Below are 13881 nucleotides of genomic sequence, written 5' to 3' on the forward strand. Positions count from 1 at the left end.
CTATCATGTGTTTCTGAGAATATTTACATCCATGTGCTTGAGATTTATGTGCCTTACATAAAATAAGTTCGAGTTACTGCAAAATGTATAGAACTTGTCCATAATTCCCCGAGGGATTACAATGATAATTTTTTTGTGGAATTCCAAGGACAAAGAAGTTACTTCAGTACACAAATTGGCTAAAAGCAGTTAATGAGTTGCTAAGCAATATTGCTTGCTTGTTAGCAGGCTGTTTAGGAGAATGGAGTGTAAAATTTGGTCATTAGGTTAAGATGAAAAAAAGTCATCTAACCGATCTCCTTATCGTTCTCAGTGGCACGTGTCCAGTAAAGAGAAAATATTCAAACCATGTTAGTCCGATGAAATGCTTTGAATGATGATAGCAAAACAAAAATGAGGGGTAGATATTTATATAACACAACAGTTTGTGGTTGACATTTTTTTCTGAAGTTAGCTAGATGACTTTTGGATTTCATTAAACTGTGTGAGAGATTATCTAGTCAGGCCAAATATTATTATTTTTTTTTTTCATTATAGAGTGTTGTTGTTCTACTAAATAGTTTGCCAAAGTGTTCAGGGCATTTAAATTTGGCTACTAGAGGACTGGGAGACTGAATTTCTAATGTTTGTCTATACGTGATGGCATGTTGTTGTGCTGATTTTCAGTTTCCACATAAGGAATGTATATAGGAAGACCTAACAGCATGACTTGCTTACAGTAATGCCCAAAGAAGGTTTCCCTCTAGGGAAGGATCCAGGTTCTGCTTAAGCTACAACTCTAAAGAAAATGACATTTTCCAAACATCTTTCAGCATTACCCTACACTACACTGGGGAAAAAAATAAAAAATAACACACACACACCAAACAATAAGTCTATACATACAAGTATAGGTAGGTACATATGAAGTTGTAGATGAGACGTATATCAAGACACATATATCAAGAAGCTGTTCTCTGTGATGTTTATGCTCAAATGTCTGTGGTCTTTAAATATACAGCATGGATGGGAAGTGAATACAAAATGAGCAGGGAAGTTCATTTTACGGTTATGTTCTAATGACAGGAGCATAGTAGAAGTAGACTCTGATGGAGGTGTATAAAAGAAAGTGCTATGAATACTGGAATGTTTGGGGAATGGAGAAATCCTCTGTGTAGAAAAGGAAGGATGAAAAACGGAAGCTATAGAAAAAGTGATGAGAAATTCAGGTCCTGGAGGACAAACAACACTTTTCAGCTTGATGTAGAAGAAACCACTGAAAGTTTGAAATCCCAAGATGAAAAATATTCTTGGTCCTGATGTAGTGAAAGTTCGAGTGAAAGGATGAAGGGTAAAATTACAGTTTTCAGTGACAAATCAATACACCCTTACAGTTAAATTGTGTTAGCGAGAAGCCATTTTAGAGAACAATAGAAGGGCACTGCTTATAAGATATTGATAGAAACCTTGCAATAAAAATATCTGAATAAACAAGTCCTCCGCTTGTTTTACAGATCATCCTAGTAAAATAAAAATATTAGTTTTTCATTCCCTAAATGAAAACACTTGCCCTAATTTATCAAAAATAAATTAAGTTTTTTATCTCGTAAAGCTCACACTGGGTTTTGCCTGTGTTCAGATGACTGAATTACCCTGAAATACACCGTGGGTGGATTTCTACACAAAAACCCATGTATGCCTCAGACCTCAATAAACTTTATCATCCCTCAGGCTATTCCCCTTTGCAGCACGTACCTGCTAGGATTTATCTGCTAAGAAAAGGGAATTTTCTACCCAGCAACCAGTAATAATAAATGTTTTGTACTTTTTCTTGCATGAGTTTATTTACTCAACAACTAATGACTACTCATTTATTATAGTTACCTGGAGTTTTAATTTTTTTTGAGATGTAGTTGATTATAGGCTTTCATCTGTGCATTTTATTAACAAGAAGCTTGTATTTTAGTGTAGGAAAGTAAATAAATCTTAGCTTGATTATATTCTCTTAGTGCACTTAGCAAAACTTGTATTGTTTGTTACTATACAAGGTGTAAATGCAGATCTTACTGCTGAGAAAATTGTATTTGCCAAGCTATGAATATTTTGGAGTGAAATCTGAAGGGAAGAGTATTTTCATTTTCTGTTAAAAACAGAGGATTGTTCAAGTCTTTTGAGTGTATCCTAAAAATTAGTCCGATGCAACTCCAGCAGTGCATGCTTCCCGTTGATGGGGAGGTTGGTTCACTTGTTCTTTTTTCCTTTAAAATCCCTCATTACATGAACTGCAGATAATTATAGAGGCAACGAAGAGCAGACAAAGATGTTGCATGTGCAGCATTGTCATATTATCAATGCCATAAGAATAGATGGAGTCTGAATCTTTGGATGCCATTCAGTTATTGAAGAGTTAACTAAATGCTGGTTTTCACAGATCTGGAACTGAACGGCATGTCTAGTGCCGACCTCACAGACATCCCTCCTCCGCTGCCTCTCAAAGGAAGCATGGCCGATTATGGGAATCTCATGGAAAGCCAAGACTTGATCAGTCCAACAACGTCCCCTCCTGCCCATCAAAGGGTGAGTCCTACTGATGATGATCATTTCCTGCAGTTTTCTTTGCTTTTTCGTTTTTAACCATCCCCAGCGAGATGTAACCCTGCTGGCGGACGTCAGCAGATCCATAGATTTCTGCAGCTGCAAACAAATGTCTGAAGTAGGAAGGAACGGCATCGCTCATTGGGATCGACTAGAAGTGAGCTTGGATTCATTCTAGTGGAGAAGATTCAGCAAAATGTTGTTAGACATGTTGGTAAGGAAGCTTAAACTGACAGGATGTAGTCTCAGCAGCAAATTAGTTTTTATAGCCTTTCAATCCTATCTCAGGAAAGGAAATAAAATATGTACCTGACATATTTTCCTTCTGGAGCTCTGTGTTGTCAGCATTCAATTGCCACTTGTTTCCTAGAGGCAAACACGCATGCTCCCTTTGAGGAAAGAGCTTAGAAACATTCTTCATCATGAACATGGTTTTCAGCTTTCTGAAGAAAATACACTTTTTCAGCTTAGTTTTCCTGCATCCTGGAAGCCTTTAAAAATAATTTAGTATTTTTCTTTTAAGCAGTACTTTTGAGAAGGGCCATTTGTTTTCTTTCTGAAGAAAAAAAAAAAAAAAACACAAAAAAAACAACAACATGTTTAGAGAGGTGTTCTTTTCTTTGACTTTGAAATGTATAACTTTGTCCAAGCTGTTATTTTGTGGAAAAATTCTCACTGGTAATAGTTCTGTTTTGTTTGCAGAGGTATCTTCCAATATTTCTCTGAAGTTCACCATTCGAATTAAATTCTTTAAATAATTTGCTTTTCAGTAAATTTCATGGTTAGAGAAAACGTTTTTTATTTCAGCAGGGAATAAAGTCAGGGAAGGAATTCAGTTTTGTGGTGTGAAAAGTTGTATTGTGTAAGAGGCTATCGCAATGTGTAACATTACACAAGTCTGTCTTGTGTATGTATGAAATTTTAACTATGTAGTTGCAGTAATTTAGTTTTCAGGCTAAATAGGGAAAAATAATTATAGAAGTAACTTCAGAAATGTGAGCAGTGTTGTTCAAAACACCATGTTTTATTCACAGTCATAAATTGAAAAACTCTCTATTCTTTTATTCTATCATTCTTCCTTGTGTCTGGATGGGTTTTGTGAGCATTTTAACTTTTTTTTTTTTTTTTTTTATGAACTCTTTTCCTCTATTTTCTGACAAAATGTTCCAAACTTTCGCTCTTACCCATTCCACTGTCTTCTCTCTTGGGGGTCAACTGTGCTTAACCTGGATACAGACCTCTAAATGGAAACCTTCAGAATGTACAGTAGGATTGCCAGGATTTTGGTCTAAAGAATTAAGCCTCATGAAGAAGCTTGAGAAATTCAAATTAAGTTTCAAATTTGTTAAACTTCCTGTATGAGCTCCAAGATAGTAAATTCATTTTATATGCTATACTGTAAGTTGTAAGTTTTAGGTCATGGTAGTAGCTCAGGATTGTAAACATGAGCTCAGTTCTCAGCTGAAAAGATGATAAAATGAGATGATAAAATATGCAGTGAGGGATAAAATCCCCGTGCCTGGGTTCTTTATTCCTTCCTTTCAAGGCTATTTGAAGGGGTTTCCATGAAATGGATAAATGCTAGATATTTACTGTACTATTTGCAAATGCCGTCGTGCTGTGCTGGTTAGAGCCCAGATCTGAGGAAGACCCCAGTACTAGCCTTGGTCTCCTTGCTGTTGGAAATGTGACCTTGCACAGCTCCTGTACCTGTCATGAGCAGGGTTTCCACATCACTAAATGGAACATCATAAAAATAGCCTTAATGTGCTCTCTTGTTTTTTTTTTTCAAAAGTTCTATTAAGGTCTTAAATCTTTTTTTTTTCTTTACCGTCTTCACTGCTCAGCCTCCTTTCATACTTTTTTCTTAATATTTTTTGTTGTTGTAGAAATAGGCCCCGTTGTTTAACATCCAGTGTTGTAGGAGCTCAGGATTTGAGCATCCTGTAGAAATAAAAGTGGTATCTCCTTAGTCAGGTGTCCACAGTTTTCCTCAGCATCTGTTTTTATAAGCTTTCCAAGATGAGGTAATATAGTTTCAAAGTCTGGAAAATAGATCTAAAGCAGATTTGTCACAAAGCCACAGGTACTAGTCTTAGAATTAATTTTAGGAAAGGTTTCTAGTCTTATTATAATTACTCTACAAATTTATTAAATCAAGCTTATAACTGTAAAGAACATAAAATGAGTAGAGCTGGATATGAAAGATCAGATGGGTAAATTCTTATTACTGCTCTGATTAAATCCCGCTGGGCAGTTTTTAATGCCTTGTGTTTCAGGGGTCAGATAACTACATACTTCATAACTTTATGATTCTCTGCCCAGTAAACTAATGATCTTTTAAATTACACACGTTTTGTATCAGTGAAGAAAAATTAGTAAAAAATGTGATAGATAAGATTGTATCACTAGCTTTTGAACTGGAAGTATTCCCTTGCATAAGAAATTATTACATGGCTTGCTGGGGTTGCTTCGCAGTCAGTTAGGAAAAACAACAACAGAAAAAGCACTTTAGTGAACTGAAAAGAGTACATTAATAAATACACCAAGAAAACCTTGAAACCGCAGGCAATAGTGTCATTTAGTGCCTGAGATTGTAATCTTAGATTATTTGAAGTCTACTGTTAGCTTCGTCTACTTAAGTCTCTTATCCCAGTAATCATCTAATTATAATTATCTGATTGTCCTCTTATTCATTGATAACTATGATACCCTTATATATATTTTCTTGCACTGTATGATTTGTTCTGCTAAAAATGTTCTTAGTAATATATGAGAACATAAAAAAGAAGTCTACGACTCCTGCAAGGATTATTATTACATCAAGGGATTCCTTTAGGCACTTCTCATTCTTTATGGGTTCATCCATACCCTTGCATACAAATCAACTGCCTACTTTGTATTCACAGCAAAAAGGGAAACTCAAAGAAAATAGACAAAGGAGCACTTACATTTATAATGCTGGCTGTAACACTTACTGAGATCAGCTAATGGTTTGGGTGAGATGACCTCAATCAATCTGGCAGCAGACAGAGGACTTTGCGAGAGGGGACAGCAAGGGCTGAAGCAGTGCCTAAAGTGAGAACCCAAGCAGGCTCATGTGGCTGATGGCAACAACACTAATTTTCACTTATTGGGATCCCAGTGCCTAAGTAACATTCAGATTGGGGATTGTTTTACTACTTAATTGGATATAATGGAAATGTTTACACAGAAGTATAAATCCAGGGGATTTTTGATGTGTTGCAATGCATATACTGCAGTGCTGATCTTCTCTGCTAGGTTAGCTGCAGTGAGGAAAAAAAAAAATAAAAAAAAAACAAGAGGCTTTGGCAAGAGTACTGTCCTCATGTGGACAAAGGAAAAGAGTTGAGGCTGGAAAACCACTGAAACCATGACAGTAGCAGGTAGTTAGGGAGCAGTTGCTTCGTTGTTTGCAGTTGCTGACATGAATTCTTGGGAGGTTGCCATCAGCTGCCTGAGAGGTTCCCTTTCCTCCCTAAATGCCTCACAAAGGATGTATTGCTCGGTTCCCCGGGGCTGGTGGAGTCTGCAGGGGAAACCCCCAGGTCAAAAGGTGCCGCCTGCCTGGGACTCCCAGCGCTGCTCAGAGGTGGGCCTGGGCTTGCTGCGGGCTCACGCACCCTGGGCAGCAGGAGGGCAGCTGGTAGCATTCTTCTGTGGAGAAGCTGGAGAGAGTGAAATTGGAAAAACTGCATTATTAATCAGTACTATTCAGTTAGAAACTTGACTTTGTGAACCGCGTTTGATCGCAAGTGGAAGTGAATGTATCCTCTTTTATAAAGCAGGCACTCTGACCAAAGCCTTTCTGTGATTTAGGTGTAGATTGGATATTTGGAAGAAATGCGGAGCTTTGGGTTGTGGGTGCCCCATCCCTGCCAGTGCCCAAGGCCAGGCTGGGGGGCTTTGGGCAGCCTGGGCTGGGTGCAGGGGTCCTGCACCTCTGGTTAATTCCATCTTTCTATGATGCATATCATGTACCCAGAAGGTATTTTCCCACAAGATAATCCCGTGTGCTCACAGAAGAAGCCAAAAGTCTGTTCTTTACTTGCCACCTGCCATCATTATCACTGGCTGCTGGAGACGGGAAGCGTTTCAAGCTCTCCTCCCAGTGTTGAAGTTCAGCCTGGGATGGGCTGGGGTTTGGTGGGTTAAGCTCTCGCCTAGGAAGGAGTCACTTTTTAATAAGTCTCAAAATCAATGGCCTGCCACGGCTCGTTACAGGATTTTGAGTGAAAAATGTGTTGTTCTGCTGTCTGCCTCGAGGCACTGAGCCCGTGATGTGTCCCTAAGCAGCACCCTTGATTTTGTTTCGGCAGCGGCCACGTCCCCGCCGCCCGCGTTACTGGGGATCAAGCTGTGGTTTAGCTCTGCCCGATCGGCAGCGCGTTGGTTTATAGCTCTCGCAGGGCCCGGGCCTTCAGTAAGAAATACAGTTTCGGTCTGGAGTCTAAACCTAATTCTGAGGGTATTGCTCATAACTCTTGAGGTCTGTTTGTGTAAGGACTAGACCAGAAAAACACTGCTTTTGAAAATGAAGTTAGACGGCGTGGTGTGCCATACTAATGGACTCCGCACGCAGAGACGTGGTTTAACAGAGGAGGAATTGCACTCGCCGTGTGTTAACCCAGCTGACGTGTGCCAGGAGCAGATCCTTTGTGCGATGAGCACAGGCCTCTGCCAGGCCCAGCTGTCCCCAGCCTGCCTCTGTCCCCAGCAGAGCCGGTCCCTGTCAGGGCCCTGCCGAACAACCTGGCAGGAGAAATCCAAATCCCTCATTTGAGCAATTTCATGTTGCCCGTAGTGAGTGATTTTTGATGTGTCCCAAGGAGGGGATGCTTAGCTCGTGGCAGGGGTGAGGAGACAAGATGTGCCTTTGCAGAGGGACTCCTGAAATTGCTTTCTCCTATCAAAGTCCACTGCAAGCAAGGGCAGGGAATGGCAGCGATACAAAGTCACCTGGAGCTGTAATAGATGAAGTATGACAGCAGAGCTTAAACAGTCATTTCACATGGGTTACCTGTGGTATTTCCTACAGAACTTTACTCCCAGAGTCAAATGGTCAATTAGCTTAAACTGTCCATAATTCAGTTTAAATTAGTGGAGTTAACGTTGATTCTCCCTCAGCTGGCACATCATTACTCTTTTGGAATGGGAGCGCTATTCCTCCAAGAGCTTCCATTATGTGTTATTTTTCATTGCTGATGTTAAATAAGCAAGCCACCGATGTCAGGTGGCTCAGCTCCGTGCTAGAAACAACGGAGGAGGCAAGAAGGAACAGGATGGAACTCAGTATTTGAAGGTGTTTGCACAGCCTCGTGTTCTTGATAGCCCGTTTACATCTTATCTGTACAGCTTATGACCTGATTAGATCTTTTAACCTTTCAAAGTAAAGTTTCTTTCATTAGATCTTCATAGCTTGTGATATTGATGACCATTTAATTTCAAAGAAAAAGAGTTATGCAGGAAGATACCTCTTTTACAGTGTCGCAAGGACTGTCTGGACAACTCCAATCTTGTTTGTTGTTCTTTTTTAATAGCATTTTCTGATCAGGAAAAAAAAAAAAAATATCTTGTATCTTATTTTGCTTCCTCACAGAAAAAAAAAAAAATCACCTCCTTTAATTGATTTTTACTGCAGCCAGGGCATGTACACTGTAATGTAGTCTGTTTCTGTAAGAGAATGGAAGCAAATGTTTTTAAACCTGATTCTTCTCAGTAGCAGGGAAAAACAAACAAATGGGAGCAATTTACTGTTTGAAATGGAAGGAACAGATTGCTTCTGTGTTGCAGATGTGCCTTTTACATAAGGTATCTGCTTCCCCTGAGGTACACGTGAGTCAAGGAGTCTGCCCAAAATAGGTTTGAATGTGAGCTAGCAGTCTCTATCATCATCAGAAAGTAAGAGCATGGTTTCAGGTTCAGAGGGCTCACAGTTAACAATTTAAGTTCACAATTTAAGTATAAATACGAGCGCTTCAAAGAAGTTCTTCATTACATGTGAAATCAAGGGAAACTTCAGTTTTTATTTCAAAGTTTCCAAGTGGAAATGTAGTAAAATGAACTTCATGAGGCAAATAATGATTTTCTGAGTTTGATATTAACGGTAGAGAGAAAGTGTGCTCAAATTTATCGCTATGCTTAAATAAAGCATAAAGGGAGCGTGTATCGGCACTTGGAGCGATGACTGGGTCTGCATTTGCACCACGTCCGTATTGGCAAGTTTGGTGTGCTAATTTCTCAAAACGGTGCCCCGATGAGCACTGCATGTCCTACTTAATATATTCCTTGGTAGCTTATAACATAAATGAGCATGTACAAAGTTTATCTTAATTTCTAATGGAAATTGTAAATTCAATTATAATAATTATCTACCTATCTCTGTTATTTCTTTCTGCCTAATTTGCTTGCAGAATCTAAGCTCTTGTAGGTTTTGTGCTTGTTATTTATAGCATATGTATTTAGCTTATTCTCATTGTATTTGCTTTGTATATGTGCTTCAGAAGCAGGTTTTCAGGGATAATTTGATTGTTCTGTGATCAATATGAAGGACTCGTTTCTTTGAGAAATGCCTTTGATCTAATTGAATTGAGAATTATTGCCAATATACTCTTAGTTAAATTCAAAATGGATTTTTACAAATGATGCTATCAACAAAGTTAGTTCTTTCTAGTGATAAATGCAAAGTTAAAGATACCATCTGAGAGAACAGGACTGAGGAAATTTTTATGTTTTGCAATATATTTTAGAGGAGAACCTGTGTGTCTTTGTTGTGAAATAACTGCCTCCTCTGTGAGGAGTTACATGTCGCATGCTGTTGTTCTGCGGCCCGTCAGTATGTGCAGACATCTTACCAGAAGCCCATGCCTGGTTCCATGATTTTAACAAAGCACTTTTTCAGAGATTTTGAAACCTAGAAATCACAATGAAATCTGTGAGGCTACATAACGATAATATTCCACCTCTTATACAGATGTCTTAATAGGGATTCAGGAGCTGACTTATCATACCAGGTTATTGGACAGGTAGAGCAAATATTTCACAGCGTGACTACAATATTTAGAGACAGACCAGCAGCAACACTTTGTTTTATATATATATATATATATATATATATATATATATATATATGTAAACCTTCTGAATTTCACTTACTGAAATAAAATTCGTATTTTGTCTGGTTTTCAGTTAGTCTGTGGACGTGCTTTGCTATCTCAGAGAGCACTATGCCCTGTGCTCCACTGCAAGCCAGAAGTAAATTGTATATAGTCTTTGAGTTTGCTTTTCAAAACCCTTACTTGGCAGGGCTTTCCTTCAGCATACAGCGCCCTATTGAGCCATAAACCTTCTTTAAATAACGGTTATATCTTCAAAGAGAGAGTGTAAACTTTAACTGGACTGTAGATATGAAAGTCTTCATCGCAAAACATGTTAATTCCTGTCTTCATCAGTGGGCAGGAAGCTTTCCCTGGCTGTCACAGAGTCTCCATGTGACATCTTCTGACCTTGTTTTCCTTTGGGACAGCAAATGTAAGATGCCAGGCAGGATGTCTCCCGAGGTGGTGTGTGGAGAGCTCCTTGCTCTTGGTCATGAGTTCCTTGTCCAGCAGCAGATGGAAACTGATGGATTTCTGTGCTGGCAGCCAAATGTTTTGTACTCGAGGAGGAAGGTGAGAGCTGTAGAGGCTCCAGAAATGGAGAGAGGACGGCCTGCACCTTGCTCTCTTGGACAGTGGCAATATGGAGAGGAAAAGTTTGGGCAAGGTTGCCCAATGGAAGTTTGTGATCCCTGTTCGTTTACCAAGGGGGAAAGCCTGGAGAAATTAGGAAGATTGCAGAAATAGATTGGAAAATATTTATTTCCAGTAAAGCTACAGGACAAATATTACAACAAAAGTCCAGCCAGTGTGCAGTCTTCTCTTTCTTTTTATTTAGCCTATGACTAAGAAACCCAGCCGATCTCACAATAGCTCCAGATTTAAAACTTCATGCTGTCTTAAAAGATGACTTTGAAGAGCACGTTCAGTTACCTTAAAGAGTCATTTTTGCTTCTTCTCTTGCATTTGTTGTGAGGCAGAGAAAGGAGAAATGTCCTGGCATCACCCAGAACCGCTCTGCTTTTTGGGTAGCAACTTTGGGTATCTTTTAAGGGAATGGTTTGTCAGTTGCTTGTATACCGATTTCTTACTGTGATTCGGAAATCACCAATTATATTGTCCAAGACGTTAAAAAAGTTGAAATACGAGCATGAATATTCCAAGGCAGAGAGATTTCGGCCAGACACAAACAAGTGTAAGTGAAGAAGAGTCATTGTGCACGGAGGAAAACAAGAGGCAATAATAGCTGGTTGAGTGGGGGAAGAACCTTAGGAAAAAAACAATATCAGAGCAGCATTTATGAGGTGTGACGCTGCAGCACAGCCTCAGCGTGGTGGTGGGGAAACTAATGGCTGCAGAAAACCGGAGTGCAAAGTTGGTGAGCAAACTGCAATGTTCTGAAGCTTTTTCTGAAGCAGTTTGTTTTTTCCATAGATATAAACAAACTTTGTGGAAATAGTCTTAATTTACATAACAATTTTTTTTTGTTTGATCATCCAGTGAATCTTACAGAGGATGCTTTTGTCCTGTTGTATAACATACAAAGTGATTTTAAATATGTATGTTAGAGCAGTATGGATTTCTATTTTGAACATTTTAAATATAACTGTGTAATAGCTGCAAGTTACTTATCTGTTTAAATAAGATGGTGTTTTGAATGAGTTTTGTTCTAAACGTGTAAAATGCAAAAACAATGGAAAAGCAATGAAGCTGTTGCTTCACCATAACTTTTCGGCTCTGTAGTGCATAGGAGCTGAAGGCAATCAATACAGACCGAGAAATCAATATTCTATCATGATATAAAGTAGAGAATTATAAAGTTCTCCAGTGCTTTCAAGAGATTTTTCCTGAAATACTGAGCTAATTAATCATGAACCCTTGAGAGATTTTTCATTGTCAAAAGTAAAAGTTACATTTTAATCTAATAGCCAAATACATTCAGTATTCATAGCAGCAGATTGTGAGAAGTTTTCACAAATCAGATGGTTACAGACTTACCTACTGCCTCGCTTGGTTATATATGAACCAGCAAATGTCTCCCAAATCCGCTCGTTGATAACACTGCCTGTTCAAAATTGCTTTCTTCTAGCACCTGCCGCCTCCACTGCCCAGCAAGACTCCCCCGCCTCCACCTCCAAAGACAACTCGGAAGCAAACATCTGTTGACTCTGGGATTGTCCAGTGAAGAAGGCAGCCTTTTTCCAAAGATAAAGCTGTAACAATTCATTTCCCTAAGTATTGTAAGGTATATAATGTTTACGTCGTTCAGGTGTGCAGTAGCTAACACTTAGTGCAATGACTCTAACTCCGATTAATTTCTAGCAGTGTTTCGGAAGCACCACTACATTAACCCCATTTCTGGGGATATTCCCTCCCAAAACTTGAAAGGAATCTGCATTTCTACTACTTGAGACTGGGAGGCATTCGTCAACTGACAGGACCCTCTTCCTAACCTCTCTTTGTCTTACTCTGAATAATTTCAGGCATATAGATAGCTGTGGAGATTAAAATGAGTTGAATGTTTTGTACCTAAGGCATTTAGGTAGCTGTGGAGTGCTAATTGAGCTGAGTATTTTATACCTAATCTCAGTGTATATAGGAATCAATGACGATATTCACATTGAATTCAATGCACGTTGGATTAGGCTTCGTGATAATGAGAAGCTACAGTAGGATTTTCCCAAATAATGGTCATGCCCAGGGCTTAAAGTCAGATACAGCTTATTCGTGTAATGTGTCTTCTCTTGATTTCTTCTGTGTTATGAATAAGCTGATAGCTGATGGCCCTTTTACAATTAGTCATTGGTGATCAGTCATTTACACTTTGATTCAACTGGCTCTTCTTCTGTGTATTGATCAATTGGAAAGCCAAGAGAGCCTCAGCCACAGACAGGCACGAGTGTATAGGAAAAGAAAGAGCGTATGCAGATAGAAGGTTTGTGGTCAGTCCAAACCTGAGTGCAAGAACGGGAAGAGCTTTTTCTTTTTGTTTTAATGTGTAATATTTCATGTGGATTAGGATGAACTGAATGAAATCACTTTGTCCTTGTGCCATCATTCTGTACAGAGTTTGTATATATGATGGTTTTTAGAATGTTTTAATTTTTATGGTGCCTGCTTGTCATGTAATAATGAATTAATGTACGTGCAAATAATGCCTTACATATTTTTAATTTCTTAATTGCTTAAAGTGTAAAAAAAAATCCAGTTATTAGCCTCTGAAATATATTGGACAATGATGGGGAGGGGTATTGGGAGGGAGGAAGGAAACTAACTTTATACTCTAGCATTTTTTTTATTGTCATCACACTTTTGTTTTTTACTATCTACAATCTTTATACTCTTACAGTAGATTGTTTTTAAATATACCACTGACTCAAAAAAAATAAAATATTATTTTAAAAACTTGTCTAAGAAAACAAATGTATTTGCTTAATGCTTTTCATTCGCACAGAATTTCACTATTATACTCAATGTAGGGCTGCTTACATACTTAAGTTTTTTTTGTTGCCTTTGTTTTTGTTTTTCTGAACTGTTTTGAGAGAGTTTGTGATCTAACTGCAGTCTTTCATAGTATTGATATGCTTGTTCCTGCTTGTATGTAGTACAAAACTGAGACAAAACACAGTTATTGCAGCACTAGAAATGTGCGTCTTTGTATGCTGGCAGAATTCACAATGATGGCTTACATATTTTTTAGTTGCTGAACACTTCAGAAAACAGGTGGGCTTTAGGTAATGTTTTCTAAATCAAGTAGTTGCTACATGATGCGAGTAGCAGGCAGAAGCATGATTTACTCAGCAGTAAAACAATAATGTTGCAAAGTCAGAGAGGTTTCCCTTTAATAAAACGTGTCTCAAATAGTCAATTATGTATTCCATTAATTTTGCTTGTAAACATCACGGAGCTTTGGGTCAAACAAGCACTTTTCCTTGCATTAAGAGATAACATCAGCTATCAGAATATCTCAGAATTTGCTGTTATATATTGTCCTACACCTCCCTATTTGTTTTGGTATTAGTATAATCTCCATTCAAGAGAAACAAGCTGAGAAGGATTCCTGGCTACAGTTGATCAGATATTCCTTCTGCAGACGATCAACAACGTATTACAACATTAATACCATAAGTCATTAATTTAATTGAAAATTTCGTTAGATGCTGATCTTGTTACTCTGCTGAATATTGTG

The 13881-nt window shown here is 38.5% G+C and overlaps 1 protein-coding gene across 2 annotated transcripts in view; it reads left to right on the top strand.

Moving 5' to 3' along the window:
• The window catches only part of DOCK1 (dedicator of cytokinesis 1), a 258548-nt gene extending 244988 nt beyond the window's left edge, over positions 1 to 13560 (top strand). For both annotated transcript variants that reach the window (XM_068689180.1, XM_068689181.1), the window contains exons 51-52: positions 2411 to 2556; positions 11782 to 13560. In XM_068689180.1, the coding sequence (XP_068545281.1) occupies positions 2411 to 2556; positions 11782 to 11877 (242 nt within the window). In that variant the 3' untranslated portion in view covers positions 11878 to 13560. The remainder of the gene's footprint in view (positions 1 to 2410; positions 2557 to 11781) is intronic.
• The last annotated feature ends 321 nt before the right edge of the window (positions 13561 to 13881 follow it).

Source organism: Anas acuta, chromosome 7, assembly GCF_963932015.1.
Source record: "Anas acuta chromosome 7, bAnaAcu1.1, whole genome shotgun sequence".
In the NCBI taxonomy this organism is placed as follows: Eukaryota; Metazoa; Chordata; class Aves; order Anseriformes; family Anatidae; genus Anas; species Anas acuta.